Genomic DNA, 16,578 nt, shown 5'->3' with positions numbered 1-16,578 from the left:
ATCACTTCATGGCAAATAGATGGGGAAACAGTGGAAACAGTATCAGACTTTATTTTTCTGGGCTCCAAAATCACTGCAGATGGTGACTGCAGCCATGAAATTAAAAGACGCTTACTCCTTGGAAGGAAAGTTATGACCAACCTAGATAGCATATTCAAAAGCAGAGACATTACTTTGCCAACAAAGGTTCATCTAGTCAAGGCTATGGTTTTTCCTGTGGTCATGTATGGATGTGAGAGTTGGACTGTGAAGAAGGCTGAATGCCGAAGAATTGATGCTTTTGAACTGTGGTGTTGGATAAGACTTTGGAGAGTCCCTTGGACTGCAAGGAGATCCAACCAGTCCATTCTGAAGGAGATCAGCCCTGGGATTTCTTTGGAAGGAATGATGCTAAAGCTGAAACTCCAGTACTTTGGCCACCTCATGCAAAGAGTTGACTCATTGGAAAAGACTCTGATGCTGGGAGGGATTGGGGGCAAGAGGAGAAGGGGACGACAGAGGATGAGATGGCTGGATGGCATCACTGACTCGATGGATGTGAGTCTGAGTGAACTCTGGGAGTTGGTGATGGACAGGGAGGCCTGGCATGCTGCGATTCATGAGGTCGAGAAGAGTCGGACACGACTGAGCAACTGATCTGATCTGATCTGAGTGACTGAACTGAACTGAACTGATTCTTTATATAAGTTAAATAAGCAGGGTGACAATATACAGCCTTGACGTGCTCCTTTCCCAATTTGGAACCAGTCTGTTGTTCCATGTCCAGTTCTAACCGTTGCTTCTTGACCTGCATACAGATTTCTCAGGAGGCAGGTAAGGTGGTCTGGTATCCCCATCTCTTTAAGAGTTTTCCACAGTTTGTTGTGATCAACACAGTCAAAAGGCTTTAGTGTGGTCGATAAAGCAGAAGTAGATGTTTTTCTGGAATTCCTTTGCTTTTTCTATGATCCAACAGATGTTGGCCATTTGATTTCTGGTTCCTCTGCCTTTTCTAAATCCAGTTTATACATCTGGAAGTTCTCGGTTCGCAGACTATTGAAGTCTAGCTTGAAGAATTCTGAGCATTACCTTTCTAGCATGTGAAATGAGCACAACTGTATGGTAGTTTGAATATTCCTAGGCATTGCCTTTCTTTGGGATTGGAATGAAAACTGACCTTTTCCAGTCCTGTGGCTATTGCTGAGTTTTCCAAATTTGCTGGCATTTTGAGTGCAGCACTTTCACAGCATCATCTTTTAGAATTTGAAGTAGCTCATCTGAAATTCTGTCACCTCCACTAGCTTTGTTCATGTAATGCTTGCTGAGGCCCACTCGACTTTGCATTCCAGAATGTCTGGCTCTAGGTACATGACCACAGCATCGTGATTATCTGGGCCATTAAGAACTTTTTTGTATAGTTCTTCCGTGTATTCTTACAGATGGTAGAAATTCCCATTCAACATGTTTCCCCAAGTTTCTCCTATGTGCCAGGCACAGTACTGGGACCTAGAACTCCTGCTGTCCCTTGGGCCTTCACGCAGCCCTCTGTGGAGGGACAGGTGTGACCCCACTGGACAGCATTTGCCCAAGTTCTCGCAAATTAGAATACTTATTTGTATTTGGCTTTTTTTGTTGTTCTTGTTCAGTCACTTAGTCATGTCCAACTCTTTGCAGCCTCATGGATCACAGCATACCATGCTGGCCTGTCCTTCACTCTCTCCCGGAGTTTGCTCAAACTCAAGTCTGTTGAGTCTGTGATGCCATCCAACCACCTCATCCTCTGTCACCCACTTCTCCTCCTGCCCTCAGTCTTTCCCAGCATCAAGGTCTTTTCCAATGAGCCGGCTCTTCAGTACATTTATTTATTTAGCTGGGCTGGGTTTTAGTCGAAGCACTTGGGATCTTTTATCTTCCTTTCGGCATGTGGGATGGTTAGTTGTAGCATGTGAACACTTAGTTCTGGCATGTGGGATCTAATTCCCCCAGCACTGGGAGCAGCGGGGAATCTTAGCTACTGAACCACCAGGGAACTCCCATGGCTTCTTTTTCTAATCTCACAATATATCTAGAACACATCCCCATGCCAGTAAATATTTTTCTATCACCTGTGTTACACTCCAGGGAGATAAAGCGTACTTCGTGTAATAGAATCCCGTGTATACTGGTCTGTTGGATGTCTGTCTCCTTTCTTAGACCAGGTCTGGGAGGCAGGCATCATGGATGGCTTGTTCACGACTGAATCTCTAGCTCCTAAAGCCACATCTGGTGCACGGTAGATGTACAGTCAATGTTGGCTGGATAAATGAATGAGGTTGTATCCCCATGTGACTCAAGCCCACTGGAGGGTTACAGTGGGGACATCTCTGCTTCTACTCCCCTTCATTCAAGCAGCCAGCACTCACTGCCCTTCACTGGACATAGGCGCCATGGCCAGGGAGGCGGGTGGAGCAACGAACAAGACGCTAGGTCCTGCCTTCAGACAGCTTCTGGTTTGGGGAGGGGTCAAATCAGTCCTCTCGAAGAGCGTTTGAGGCTGGGGGGAAGCCTGAGTCTCCTGCCTGTCTGCCTGCAGTTTCAGGAGGATGGATTCCTGGTGCTGGAAGGGTTCTTATCTGCAGACGAGTGTGAGGCCATGCAACGGAGGATTGATGAGATCGTGGCCGAGATGGATGTCCCTCTCCACTGTCGCACGGAATTTTCTACCCAGGAGGAGGAGCAGCTGCGAGCCCAGGTAGGTGCCTGGAGCAGGCAGAGATGGGACCTGGTCTCTGATGGGCGGTGAAGCCTGGAAACATCAGGTCCCAAGGCCCATGGGTTCATTTTTCTGGCCTTGCAGCACTGTTCAGCTCTTAGTTCCCCAACCAGGGATAGAACCTGTACCCCCTGAAGTGGAAGCTCAGACTCTTAACCACGAGCCGCCAGGGGAGTCCCCCCATCAGCTCATTCTGACACTGAGTCAGGCCTTGAACTTTCTCAAGGCACCAGACTGTGTCTTATTTGCCGATTTCCTTCACTCCCTACTATGAATTTATAAAGTCAATGTTATTGCCCCCATTTGACAGATAAATTAAGGATAATTGAAGTTCAGTTCACATGCCCCAAACTACACAGTTAATCACTAATAGAGCCAGAACTTAAACCCAGATTTGCCGGATACCAAGTTCATGTTGTCACTGCTCTGCTGTACTTCCTTAGAAGTTTTCCTGCCACAAAGCACCATTTTGTGGCCACAATCCAAAACAAATGATTTTGATGGGCCTACCTGGGTAAGTCATCCCCCAGTGAGACTAGGAGCTCTGCTTGTCCCGCCCCTCCACCTGACTCCACCCCGGTGACCTAATGGGACTCAGTACAGTTTGAGATGGATAAGTTGAGACCCAGGGGTTCTCCCACACAGTTCTTGTAACCTTTCATAGCCTGATTTTATGAGCCTGCCTGCTGCTGGGCCCTCAAGCCAAAGCTGCAGTCCAGGGACTTCCCTGGTGGGTCCAGTGGCTAAGACTTTACACTCTCAGTGCAGGGGGCCCAGGTTCCATCCCTGGTCAGGGATCTAGATCCCACATGCTGCAACTAAAGAATTGCATGCTGCAATAAACATGGAAGATCCTGCATGCCACAACTAAACACCCGGCACAGCCAAGTAAATACATTCAGTTCAGTGCAGTCGCTCAGTCGTGTCCGACTCTTTGCGACTCCATGAACCGCAGCATGCCAGCCCTCCCCGTCCATCACCAACTCCCGGAGTTCACCCAAACCCATGTCCATTGACTCGGTGATGCCATCCAACCATCTCATCCTCTGTTGTCCCCTTCTCCTGCACTCAATCTTTCCCAGCATCAAGGTCTTTTCAAGTGAGTCAGCTCTTTGCATCAGGTGGCCAAAGTATTGGAGTTTCAGCTTCAACATCAGTCCTTCCAATGAACACCCAGGACTGATCTCCTTAAGGATGGACTGGTTGGATCTCCTCGAAGTCCAAGGGACTCTCAAGAGTCTTCTCCAACCCCACAGTGCAAAAGCATCAATTCTTCAGCACTCAGCTTTCTTTATAGTCCAACTCTCACATCCATACGTTACCACCGGAAAAAACATAGCCTTGACTAGACAGACCTTTGTTGGCAAAGTAATGTCTCTACTTTTTAATATGCTGTCCAGGTTGGTCATAACTTTCCTTCCAAGGAGTAAGCGTTTTTTAATTTCATGGCTGCAGTCACCATCTGCAGTGATTTTGGAGCCTAGAAAAATAAAGTCAGCCATTGTTTCCACTGTTTCCCCATCTATTTGCCATGAAGTGATGGGACCGGATGCCATGATCTTTGTTTTCTGAATGTTGAGCTTTAAGCCAACTTTTTCACTCTCCTCTTTCACTTTCATCAAGAGGCTCTTTAGTTCTTCACTTTCTGTCATAAGGGTGGTGTCATCTGCATATCTGAGGTTATTGATATTTCTCCTGGCAATCTTGATTCCAGTTTGTGTTTCGTCCAGCCCAGCGTTTCTCATGATGTACTCTGCATACGATAAATACACTAACAACCACAAAACAAGCTGTGGTCCAGGCTCAGTAATGGGGGCTCATGCTTACTCATGGCAATGAGCTTCTGCCATCTGGTGGGCATAAAGGGAATTACAGTGACTGGAAGGCTTACTACGCAGAGAATGGGGAGTTGAGAAGGAAAGGGGGTTTATAGGATGACAGCTTTGCTCCCAACAGTAGGTTTCATTTGGCTGTACTGGTATCCAGTATATCCTCAATATTCACTACTGATACTGTGAAAGACTTTGAAATGGATGTTTAAAAAAGATCGGCAGGTGTCCTGTTCAGCTCTTCTTTCCAGCTTACCTGCACTTTTCATTGGTTTTTAAGTTGACAATCCTGCAAGTTTTGTGATAACTCAGTGATACTTGTCCATAGAAATGGGCATGAACTGGGTCTGGCAGGATGCAATTATTGATCGCCCCTGTGGCTATATCAGTTTTGCACTGATCTGTAAATTCATTTCAGTGTTTCTTGGTGCCTATATTTGTGTGGTTCTTAAAATTCTCCTTTGAACATGTTGCTGGTTCCTTTGTGAATTACTGAGTTTAGTAACATCTTTGACATGCATGTAGCATCATTGTCTTTAATATTATTATCCATTATAAGGTTGAGGGCAGGAGGAGAAGGGGATGACAGAGGATGAGATGGTTGGATGGCGTCACCAACTCAATGGACATGGGTTTGGGTGGACTCTGGGAGTTGGTGATGGACAGGGAGGCCTGGTGTGCTGTGGTTCATAAGGTCACAAAGAGTCGGACACGACTGAGAGACTGAACTGAACTAAACTGATGTTTCTGAGACTTGTTTCCCTCACCCTGATCCTAGTACAGAGGAACTGAGAATGTTGGAAAAAACCTTTCAGTTTTCAGTGGGAAGCTGAAAGTTTTCAAAGAACCACTATGAGTCACTGATTTGAGCCAGGCAGGCACCTGTGATAGCAGATGTGTTCAGGTGAGTAAGAGGTGAGGCTCTGCCTCCTGGGAACCCAGGCAGGGGCATCACTCAACTGTCCTTAAGTCACCACGCTGGGAGGAAGATTATACATGTGTGTCGTGTATATACAATCTTCCTTCCATGGTGACGTAGGCTCAGTTGAGTGACACCAATGCCCCTACTTGGAAGGAAGATGATGTGTATGTGTGCTTCGTGTATGGGCTTACCTGGTGGCTCAGACATCAAAGAATCTGCCCGCGATTCGGGAGACTGGGGTTCAATCCCTGGGTCAGGAAGATCCCCTGGAGAAGGGAATGGCAACCCACTCCAGTATTCTTGCTTGGGAAATCCCATGGACAGAGGAGCCTGGTGGGTTACAGTCCATGGGGTTGCAAGGAGTTGGACACGACTGAGCAACTTACACTTTCACTTTTACTTTTTATTGAGTCTGTTCATATATATTGGAGAAGGCAATGGCAACTCACTCCAGTACTCTCACCTGGAAAATCCCATGAACAGAGGAGCCTGGTAGGCTCCTCGGCATGGTGATCATGTGTGACCAAAGCCACAAGGAAAACAAGGGACATCTTCCTGGAGCATCATTTTCAGATGATGCTAAGAAATTTGAAATATGATATTAAAATTAACAAGGAGGAGTTATTAAGAAAAAGATTAGTAATAGCTTATATTTAGAGAGCATTTAGTCATGCCCTCACTGAGTGTTTTCTATAATAATAAACGCAGATATTCACATGACACCATATTCCAAGGACTGTTCTAGAGTCTTATGTGTGTGTGTGTGTACACGTGTGTGTGTGCATGTACGTGCTGTCATGTCCGACTCCTTGTGACCCCATGAACTGTAGCCCACCAGGCTTCTCTGTCCATGGGATTTCCCAGGCAAGAATACTGGAGTGGGTTGCCATTTCCTTCTCCAGGAGATATTTCCCCACTCAGGCATTGAACCCACATCTCCTGCATTGGCAGGTGAATTCCTTACCACTGAGCCCCTGGAAGCCCAAGAATAATAAGGGGCAGATATTCACATGACACCACATTCCCAGCAACTGTTCTTGTGCTTTATATATGTTGTTGTTCAGTCACCAAGTAAACAGCATAATCCCTACAACACCCTATGAGATAGGTGCCTTTAGTAGCCTGTGTATTTTATGAGGAAACCAAACCCGGAGAGGTTCAGTAATGTGATTGTGGTCACAGCCCATCAGTGGCAGAGCTGGGATTTGAACCCCAGTATTCTAGCTCCAGGGTTTCCCAAGTGGCCCAAAGCTCCCTGGGAACCAGGCCTCTTTGATCATGCCATTATCGGGTATGAGTCATGTGATTTATTAAGAGGTTTCCAGGGGGACTTCCTGACGGTCCAGTGGTAAGATTCCATGATCCCAATGCAGGGGGCCCAGGTTCGATCCCTGGTCAAGGAACTAAGATCTCACATTCTGCAACTAAGAGCCCGCATACTGCGACTAGAAAAAAGATCCCGCGTGTCACAATTAAGACCTGGTGCAGACAAATAAATTAATTAATTAATTTAAAAAAAAAGAGGTTTCCAAAAACTTCCGTGCTTGTAGCTTCGGACTGTGCTGTCGGGCCCTTGGGTTTCCAGTTTACCATCTGTGTTGCATTGAACAAGTCTGAGAAGCATCAGTGGAGTCTGCAGCTCTGTGCTGGGTGCAGGGTGGGGGGCCCTCTGAATCCTCTTCCCTCTCTGTCAGGCCCAACTGTGACCCCGGGATGCTCTCTCAGTCCCTCTGATGTCCCCTCTCCACAGGGCAGCACAGACTATTTCTTAAGCAGCGGTGACAAGATTCGATTCTTCTTTGAGAAAGGCGTCTTTGACAAACAAGGTTTGGAACTGGGGTCCTAGACTGGCTGGACTTGGGTGTTTGCCCCCCGGGGCTGGGGGGTTGGTGCACTGAGACCAGCTGTCTGCGGGTAGCTGGACTCCAGCTCTTCTGCCTTGATCTATTCTTTGTGCCACAGGAAATTTCCTGGTCCCACCGGAGAAATCCATCAACAAAATTGGCCATGGTAAGCAGGGGCTTGGGGGAACCTAAAGTCTGAAGAGTTGGGGGGGCCTTCCTCCAAAGCACACAGTCAGTGAGTAGCCCAACAGATGGCATTTCTGGGTGCAGGCTCCCCCTTGGACCCTGCTCTCCACTCGTCAGTTATAAACAAGCGGAAAGCTCATGCACAGAAAATAGCAAACATCAAAGTGAAGCCTGATCCTGGGTGCGCAGGCCTAGGCCCAGGAGGGCACTGGGGACTGGGGACTGGCTCTTCATCTCGCCTTTGTCCTGCAGCCCTGCATGCCCTTGACCCCGTCTTCAGGTGTGTCACACACTCCCACAAGGTGCAGGTGAGCAGAGGTGTCGGCGAGGGCGGGCAGGTAGGCCAGATGTGAGTGTGGGCAGGCTGGCTGTGTGACCTCTGCCCCCTTCCAGGCTTTGGCCAGAAGTCTGGGCCTCCAGATGCCTGTGGTGGTGCAGAGCATGTATATCTTTAAGGTGAGTTCCCTGTCCTCCCCAGGCCTCAGTTTATCCTCTGTAAAATGGGCACAGTGCTTAAACCAGCCCCTCCATACTAGGGCCACAAGCTATCTCCCTGAAGAATTACTACTCAGTGGGCAAGAGAACATGAAAATTGGTCTCCCCTGGTTAGGATGCCTGGCATTCCCTTGGCTCTCAGTTACAATTTAGCAGCAGAAGGGAAGGGGTCCGAAGGGCTGCCTCCTCCTTTTGTTGGCTATTGAAATGCCTTGCTGTCAGCTTTCAAGGCCCAGCTCAGTGCCACCTCCTCCAAGAAGCCTTCAAACTCCCTTGGGAAGAGAGGACCCATCTCTGACCCTGAAGCCTAGAGGCTCAACTGCTGGTCTGGGCCCCAGTTCCTCCCACTGCCCCTCACTTCTGCCTTGTGTCTCTTTTTTTTAAACAAACTAATTTTATTTTGGTCGCGTCAAGTCTTTATTGTGGCACACGGGCTCAGTAGTTGCAGCACGTGGGCTTAGCTGCTCCGTGGCATGTGGAGTTTTAGTTCCCTGACCAGGGATCAAACCCACATCCTCTGCATTGAAAGGTGGATTCTTAACCACCTGACCACCGGGGAAGTGCCCTGCCTTGTGTTCTTGTTAGGCACGTGAGTCTTCTCTTCCCAGAGAAGTTTGAAGGTGTCTGAAGGCGTGTTCAGACTGGGAGCTCCCTGCTAGGCAGGGTCGTTTTTCTCTCTGTAGCCCTCCTGGGCTGGCACAGTAGGTGCTGGGTGCCAGTGGGGAAGCCTGGGAGATAAACACCTGTGGCAGGGGCAGGAACATCCCACTGAGATGACTCAGAGCAGCACCCACCCCACCCCCACCCTGGTCTCACCTGGCCCCTCCTCTCTCTTGCAGCAACCTCACTTCGGAGGTGAAGGTGAGCCAAGAGCAGGCTGGGGTCCCTGGCAAAGGTCCTGGCGGGAGATCTGGGACATCAATCATTGTCAGGGCCCCAGAGGGACCAGCCTCCTCTGCTGCTTCCAGAGTGAACTGGTGGGGCAGGAGGGGGCAGTGTCCAGGAGTCCTTGACACAGTGGTTCCCAAACCTGGTAGCAACCCCTTGCGGATTAGAAATACACATTCCTGGGCCCCATTCTCTGAGATCTTGAGGTAACCAAGGGCCTGGGAATCTGTATTTTATCAAGTTCCCTGGAGGGCTGATTCAGCCTAGAAATTGCTGATCTGATTACACACCTGCTGGAATCACAGTTACCCTTTCCTGCCTCCCTCATGGGCGATGATCCCCTTCTCTCACATACCTCCAGTGACAGAGGGCTCACTCTCCTGCAGGCAGCTCTTTCCTTCCTGCACAAGCCCGAGTCCTTCCTCTGTAAGGCCCCCTCCTCTCCACCAAGCCCAAGGACAGTCTCCCGAAGGGGGTGACCATCCTCTCTCTGAGCCATCTCTGCTTAACCTGGCACCCCCAGCTCCTTCAGCCTTTCCTCCTCCCAGTGTTTTGGGGCCCCAACCATTAGGACACCTTTGTTTGGACACTGGATTGTCAAAGTCCCTCTTAAAGTCTGGTGTTCAGAAAGCACACAGTTCCTCGGGAAAGGACTAGCACCCACTTTTGTTCTTATAGATTCAGTTCCTCTGTTGAGTGGTCCTCCCTGGTGGCCTGGGCCCCAGCATCATGCAGGGGGTGTTTACAAGGGGGATTCTGTGTCCGTCCCTTGCTTTGCACCCAATTTCTCGGTCTTCAGCCCCTGGGGGCTTACACTGGGCTATCTGGTGGCCAAGTGCCCTCCCTGCCTAAGGACAGTGGCTTGATTACCTGCTGCAATGAAACAATAGCCGCTGCTTTCTAGGCTGCAGTTACAACGTTGAGCACATATTGGCTCATGGGCTTCTTCAGCAACCTCGCAGTTAGGTTATCATAGGGACTGCTCTATGGTTTAGGAAATTGAAGTTTTGAGAGGTGATCTCTCTTGCCCAGAGTCTCCAGCCCAGGAAGTGGGGAGATTCTAACTGCTCCTGGGAGGACCAAGGACTGAGTTGAATTGGGGCCCAGGTGAGGCGGGGTGGGGGCTTCTCACGCCCAGGTGGGCCTGCTGCAGTCGCCCCTCACCAGGACGCCTCCTTCCTGTACACGGAGCCCCTGGGCCGGGTGCTGGGCCTGTGGATTGCCCTGGAAGACGCCATGCTGGAGAACGGCTGCCTCTGGTTCATCCCTGGGTCCCACACAGGTGAGGCCACCTGCCTCTCCCTGGTCACTTGTCCTCACCCTCCACGAGTGTACACGTGCGTGCTCAATAGCGTTGGACTCTTTGCCACCCCATGGACTGTAGCCCACCAGGCTCCTCTGTCTATGGGATTTTTTAGGCAAGAATACTGGAGCAGGTTGCCACTTCCTACTCCAGGAGATCTTACTAACCCAGGGATTGAACCCGTGTCTCCTGCATTAGCAGGCGGGTTCTTTACCACTGAGCCATCTGGGAAGCCCCCCGCCCCCATGGAAGAAGGACCTGGAAAAAAGAGAGGCTGAAGGCCCCACTTTGGCCTGCAGGTGGAGTGTCAAGAAGGATGGTCCGGACCCCTGCTGGCTCAGTGCCTGGCACCAGCTTCCTCGGGTCGGAGCCAATCCGGGATAACAGCCTCTTTGTGCCCACACCAGTGCTGAGAGGTAGGGGGGTGCAGAGGGCAGGGAGCAGGGCCTGGAGGCCATGCCCAGGGGGTCTGTGCCTGCTCTGACCTGAGGGCCGGGGAGTCACAGCAGGAGGGAACGTCGGGCGGGCGCTTCGAGGACTGAAAGCTGCGTGACCGACACCAGGGTCCCCCAGGCTGGCCTGGAATCCAGATACTGCTCCTTCCAGACTGTCTCTAAGAGCAAATGACTAAAACCCTCTGAGCCTCAGTTTCCCCAAACATCAAGTGGGGAAGCCAGTGAGATGTCATGTGTGAGATGGTGCACAAGTGCTCAGAAACCCTGGCTGTCAGCACACCCTTCCTTTCGATTTTTGTATTAGTATTTATCTGGTTGCATTGGGTGTTAGTTGTGACGAGTGTGCTCAGGAGTTGAGCCATGCAGGCAGCTGCCTCGTGGCACGTGGAAGTCTTAGTTCCCCAGCCAGGGATTGAACTTGCATCCCCTGCATGGGAAGGCGGTTTCTTAACCACGGGACCACCAGGGCAGTCCCACACCCTTTCTTTTAGAAAAGGGAAACTGAGTTCCAACGCTGTGTTCCTGGGTGAGGCCCCAGCTGGCTTCTGCCTGGTTCTGGAAATGCCGCAGAAGGCAATGCCACTGCCGAGGCTTGCGAGGGCATGGGGCACGGTGGAAGGACTTGATCCCGGGGCAACCCACGTCCAACCACACAGCCTCCAACCTGGGGCAGACTCCAGGCCCCTGAGGTTGCCAGGATGAGGGTGGGGACAAAGAGGCCATACCACCGCTTGAGGGAGGGGACTGCCCACCATGTCCCTTCCTGCCCCGAGTGCTCTCCTGACCTGCTGTGGCCCTGCCAGGGGCCCTCGTCCTGATCCACGGAGAAGTGGTTCACAAGAGTGAGCAGAACCTTTCTGACCGCTCGCGCCAGGCCTACACGTTCCACCTCATGGAGGCCGCTGGCACCATCTGGAGCCCAGATAACTGGTAGGTGGCAGGGCTGTTCTGTGCCCCAGACGGCTCCTGAACAGGCCTGCCCTGGAGGCCCTGGACAGTGCTTCTGGCCCAAGGTCTTCCCCCCTCCGTCCTCTGCAGGCTCCAGCCGACCCCTGAGCTGCCCTTTCTCCCACTGTACACCTAAAGGCCCTCTCAGGGCCGGGGACACGTCCACTCTTGGGTGAAGCTGCGGGCCACCAACACCAGCGCCTTGCTCAACTGCCTGGCCTCAACAGGGAAGCCACGTCTCTCCTCCAGGGATTTTCTCATGCTGGTGTCTCTGCAGACAGGCGGGCACGAGGTGGTAGCCTGGTAGCAGGAGCCCGGGCTGGGTGCCCTTCCTGACATCTCTCTCTGCTTTTCCCTACCCTAACACAACCTGCCCCGAGACGCAGCCTCACAGCCATGAAAAGGGTTCTCGCTGCTTCTTTGCCGGCTTCTCAGTCTTCTCCCCTCTCGATGGAAGTCTTGGTCAGTATGGTGGGAGACACTGAATAAACATGACTTCCAAATGCAGCATCTTGATCCTCCTTTCCCAGGCCACCTTGCTGTCAAGATGAGAGCCCTGGTAAGAGGCATCCAATGTGGTCCAGCCCTGCCTGGTGAGGTACATGTGATGTCAGTAAGTGACATTCAGTGGGCATTCGTGGTGCCAGGAGCTTGCTGTGCTTACTGACTGGATCCTCACCCCTTTCAGGCAGGCGCTGTGTACAGGAGCTGACACGTGGGAAGGTTAAGTGATCTAAGTCTCACAGCTGTTCAGGTGTTTGGCGAGGTTAGCTGGATGCAGGGCCTGTGCTCTGACCTCTATGCTCCCAGTTCTCCTTCTGGGGGGAAAGAGGACTGGAGCCTGGAATCTAGTCTTAGATTCTGGTCACTTTCCAGCTCAGTCCAGGCCCTGCTCTCTGGGCCCACCAAGGGGCTGGACTAGGGCCTCCACAGGTCCCTCTTTTTGGGCATGCTTGACAGGCACCCAGATCTGCAGGAACAATGACCAAATCCCAAACCTGCTTGGCTGGGGTCTGGTCCAGTGGTTGCAAACTGGGGACCATTAGCCGATTTCACAACGCAGGAGTGTTCTGTCTGGGCCTCAGCATTAAAGCAAACAAACCAACCCACAACTTTTTAAAGCTGAGAGATTTCACATAACGATCCATGTCTCTAAGCTGCCTTGAATGAGCAGGTCAATAGCCTGCGTCAAGAGTCTGGGCCTGTGGTCCAGCCTAGGTGACCGCTGGCTGGAGCTGGTCCTTACAGGCCCGTGTGCTCTTCCCTTCCCTTTCCCGCCCTCTCTCATTGTGTAACCTGTGTGGGTCTCTTCTCTGAGCGAGGAATTAGAGCCAAGGGGGCTGGTGAAGCTTACTGAGTGCTCAGACTCGCTCTGCTGGGGAAGCCAGGGGTAGGCATGCTCCAGCCTCAAGAGGCCTTAAGATTCTATGACCTTGACTTCTGACCCCTGCTGTATATGTGGACAAACCAAGGCCACCTGGGGAGTCAGGGGGAAAGCCAGCACTCATATACTCTGCACCCTAACGTGGTGCTGCCTCCTTCAGCCAAGCAGTAGCGGCAGTCTGAGCAAAGGGAAGGGTTTGTTAACGTTTCTTTGAGGCCAGAAGGAATGTCTCAATACTCTCCTCTGAGAGAAAGGGCCTGCTGGTGAAGCCCAGGCAGAAGCACAAGCTCCCAGCGCTGGGCTGCTTGCTTCCAGCCTTGGTGGGGCAGAGTTCTCACCTCTTCCTGCTAGGTCTCTCCCTGTTAGGCTGGGGAGAAGTGGGCAGAACCTTTGAGAAACCTGCTGTGCTATCTTCTCACTGATGGGAAATGTTCATCCACTCAACGAAGGTCTGCTGAGTTCTGGCCACCTGCCAGGCTGTGTTGGCACTGGGGGATACAGTGGGGAACCACAGAGCTTGGACTCTGCCCTCAAGAGAGCGAGGCTGGAGCATGCCTATCCCTGGCTTCCCCAGCAGAGCGAGTCTGAGCACTCAGTAAGCTTCACCAGCCCCCTTGGCTCTAATTCCTCGCTCAGAGAAGAGACCCACACAGGTGTGGACATGACAGGAGGGCAAAGAGGTCTCAGGAGGAACTTGGACAAGGACCCTGTGCTGTCCAGCTTGTCCATCATCAGCACCGCTCGGCCGGGCAGCAGAGGCCTTGAGGCAGGGTGGGGTTGGCTGAAACAGGGAGTCAGTCCAGGACCCGATCCTCTTCCTCCAGCCCTTCCAGGGGTGCAAGGAACAGATGCCCTCTCTCCCCCTCAGCTCTTCCTCAGCCAAATGGGAGAAACCACATGCACTTGGCTGTTTTCCTCTTGGACTGTCCTCCGAATGAAGCCAGAGGAGTAGGGTCATTCTACTCTCCAAGTACAACCCATATAACCTTTGGTCTGCTTGGCTCTTTGCTGAGCTAATGACTCGTCTTGGGTAACAAAGACACTGTCCCTCACTGATGTGGCCCTTTGGCATCTATGTGCAGGCCCTGGGCTGGACACCTCATTCATGTCACTTCACCAGAGTGAAGGTGAATATGGGATCTTATTATTCCCATCTTGCAGACAAGAGAACTGAGACCCAGAGGGATTAAGCGACTCACACAGTTAAGAAGTGATTCAGCCAAGTATTCTGACCACAAGTTGACACCAGAACCTGAAATGTTAACCCCTCTGCCCTACTGCCTCCAGAGTCTACTCTGGCCCCTCAAGGATTGCAAGGCAGGGGCCCCGTAGCACACTCAAGCTCTATGAGCTGTTGCACTAGACTTTAAGCCTTTTTGCATTTTTAAATGTCAGCAAAACTAAAACCAGGAGTGCTTTGATTTTTATTTTAAATCTGAATCAGTTGAAAAATTAAATCTGCTTCTTCTCATCTTGGCTCTTCAAGCCCAGGTGGCTGGCTGCTCTGGGGACTGTTGGTCCTCCCCATGTCCCTGCTTCTTCCATCGCTAATGCACAGCAGCTAGGCCATCAGCAATATCAAGAGGTACAGAGGCAAAAGGAGATTGTCTATCTGCGTAGTGTAGGCTTCCAGGAGGGATACGGTGCTGATGGATCCCAAAATCCAAGCATAACTGTAGTTCAGGTCCACTCCACTGTCAAAGATTAAGATTAGAGCTACAGAAATGATCTGGGCAAATATAGATGTCATGGTTCCCTCAAAAGTCTTTTTGGTTCCAGGCCAGCGAATCTCCCCCATGGTGCTGCCGAATATGGAGGCCACAGTGTCACCCACACCGACGGCCAGGACGCCTGCATAGGGCACTAGGGCCCTGGCTCCTCCTAAGCTACCCTTCTGTGTGCAGGGCCTGGGGACTAACCAGATGGGAAGAGACATGCCTAGGAGCAGGTAGATGTGGGTCAGGATGAGCGGCCCACTGTCTCGTTCATCCAGGAAGAGGGACAGAAGGCTTCGCAGGGTATGGCCCAGGGGCTTGATGCGGAAGTAGCGCACATACTCCAGGAAGATGAAGACAGCCAGACATACGGTGGCGGCCACGTAGAGCAGGGGCCGGTCCAAAATGATACCTGGGATGTAGGTGGCTACCACAATGAAGTGGAAATACTTTCGAGTGATGGTGGGGGCCTGGTGCTTCTTGGACTCAGAAGATGACCGCTTGGCATTCTGGTACAGAACCACCAGGCAGGCCACGGTGGCCAGCAGACACCAATAAGCTAGGAGGTAGACTCGGGTCTCTGTCTGGAAGAGGAATTGAAAAAGCCACAGCAGGGGGTTCCTGCGGATGAGGCGGTGCAGCCAGGGCAGGACGACGCCAAGGCCCAGGACGCAGGTCATGAGGTGGAAGAAGATGGAAGAGGCCCAGGTGCCCGAGTCCATGAATACAAAGAGGGTGCTGAAGAAGATGCCCATGAGCACCATGCCTACCACCACCACGAGCAGGAAGAAGTCCAAGGGGTCCCCCTGGCTTTCCACCACAGTGAGAGAGCGCTTGATGAGCTGGTTGAGCATGAAGCTGATGCCACCCAGGACCAGCAGCGCCTCTCCGGGGGTGAAGCAGCGAGGCAGCAGGTACAGCAGGATCATGTTGAGGTACACGAAGATCAGCAGGGCCTCCAGGACCTCGATTACCTCGCCGACACTCAGCGAGTGCTTCATGATGTAAATGATGACGCCTCCAGCCAAGCCCGAGATGACACAGGTGTTGGTGGGCACCGGGCGAGTGATGCCCAGGGCCAATACTGAGGAGAAGAGGGCCACTGCCATGCCCGTGGCCGCCACCACAATTCCAAACCGCTCGAAATATGGGTTCCCCGCAGCCTGGCAGCGCTCCTTCATAACAAGTCCTAGCAAAGGCATGACCACCGAAGCGGGCAGTAGGCCGCTGTTCGCGGACATTCGGAACTGGAAGACCGCGCTTCCCTGCTGTAGGAGCCGGTCCCATTTGTACTGAACGTAGAAGGCCTGCACCGCGAGGGCCACGGCGCACCACGAGTATCGATCCCACACGGCTGCGTGGATGCTCAGCACCACTACGAACACCACCGCCGCCTCTGCCAGCACGGACCCACTCAGCGGAGCCCCGGACCCAGGGGTCGGGGGAGCGCACTCTCGGGTCATGTCTCTAGACTCCGGACCCACGGAAAACCGGGGTGACTAGGGATGCCTTGGACTCTGGCCCTTTAATCCCCGCCCGGCAGACAGCGGTAGCTTCGCCTTGCCAGCACCTTCTTTCTCCGTTCTCCAGCTCCCTCCGGAAGGGAAGCTCCCCTGTAGGCCACTCTATGCCGCCTGGGAGTTGGCGTCAGGCTATCCTCCACCACCTCCCACTCACGGCGTAGACGTCTCCCTTCCGCCACCTCCCTCACAGCCTCGGCCACGCTTGCCCGGGGTTCCTCACCTCTCCCGGCAACGCCATGTTGGCCCCGCCCCCACATCCACGTGACGAAACCCGGTTCACGCCATGGAAGCGCGAGGTCACGTGGGCGTGGCGTCTGGGGGCGGGGCTGGGGGCGCGCGCGCGCGCGAAGATGGC

At 52.4% G+C, this 16,578-nt stretch overlaps 3 protein-coding genes across 6 annotated transcripts in view; 2 read left to right on the top strand and 1 right to left on the bottom strand.

The window, feature by feature from the left end:
* PHYHD1 (phytanoyl-CoA dioxygenase domain containing 1) overlaps positions 1-12,874 on the top strand; it is an 18,132-nt gene extending 5,258 nt beyond the window's left edge. Inside the window, exons 2-11 of one of the 4 annotated variants that reach the window (XM_010856815.1) lie at positions 2,558-2,710; positions 7,233-7,308; positions 7,445-7,492; positions 7,765-7,820; positions 7,906-7,968; positions 8,847-8,868; positions 10,049-10,177; positions 10,498-10,614; positions 11,457-11,583; positions 11,740-12,874. In XM_010856815.1, the coding sequence (XP_010855117.1) occupies positions 2,558-2,710; positions 7,233-7,308; positions 7,445-7,492; positions 7,765-7,820; positions 7,906-7,968; positions 8,847-8,868; positions 10,049-10,177; positions 10,498-10,614; positions 11,457-11,583; positions 11,740-11,908 (960 nt within the window). In that variant the 3' untranslated portion in view covers positions 11,909-12,874. Of the gene's footprint in view, positions 1-2,551; positions 2,711-7,232; positions 7,309-7,444; positions 7,493-7,764; positions 7,821-7,905; positions 7,969-8,846; positions 8,869-10,048; positions 10,178-10,497; positions 10,615-11,456; positions 11,584-11,691 lie in introns of all 4 variants that reach the window. The other 3 variants (XM_010856814.1, XM_010856816.1, XM_010856817.1) reach the window with 3 other exon arrangements.
* A 1,484-nt stretch (positions 12,875-14,358) lies between these two features.
* DOLK (dolichol kinase) lies at positions 14,359-16,500 on the bottom strand. Its single transcript, XM_010856813.1, has one exon. The coding sequence runs from the start codon at positions 16,161-16,163 to the stop codon at positions 14,547-14,549; it is 1,617 nt and encodes a 538-aa protein (XP_010855115.1). The 5' UTR covers positions 16,164-16,500; the 3' UTR covers positions 14,359-14,546.
* The window catches only part of NUP188 (nucleoporin 188kDa), a 43,543-nt gene continuing 43,424 nt past the window's right edge, over positions 16,460-16,578 (top strand). The window contains exon 1 of the mRNA XM_010856961.1: positions 16,460-16,484. Coding sequence (XP_010855263.1) covers positions 16,460-16,484 — 25 coding nt within the window. The remainder of the gene's footprint in view (positions 16,485-16,578) is intronic.

The sequence above is a fragment of the Bison bison genome, unplaced genomic scaffold, assembly GCF_000754665.1.
Source record: "Bison bison bison isolate TAMUID 2011002044 unplaced genomic scaffold, Bison_UMD1.0 scf7180017864375, whole genome shotgun sequence".
NCBI classification, from domain to species: domain Eukaryota; kingdom Metazoa; phylum Chordata; class Mammalia; order Artiodactyla; family Bovidae; genus Bison; species Bison bison.
This window is presented reverse-complemented; position numbering and strand designations above follow the sequence as displayed.

Bases quoted from the DNA above. Each gene is read 5' to 3' on its own strand.
- DOLK (XM_010856813.1), bottom strand. From the start codon at position 16,163: ATGACCCGAGAGTGCGCTCCCCCGACCCCTGGGTCCGGGGCTCCGCTG.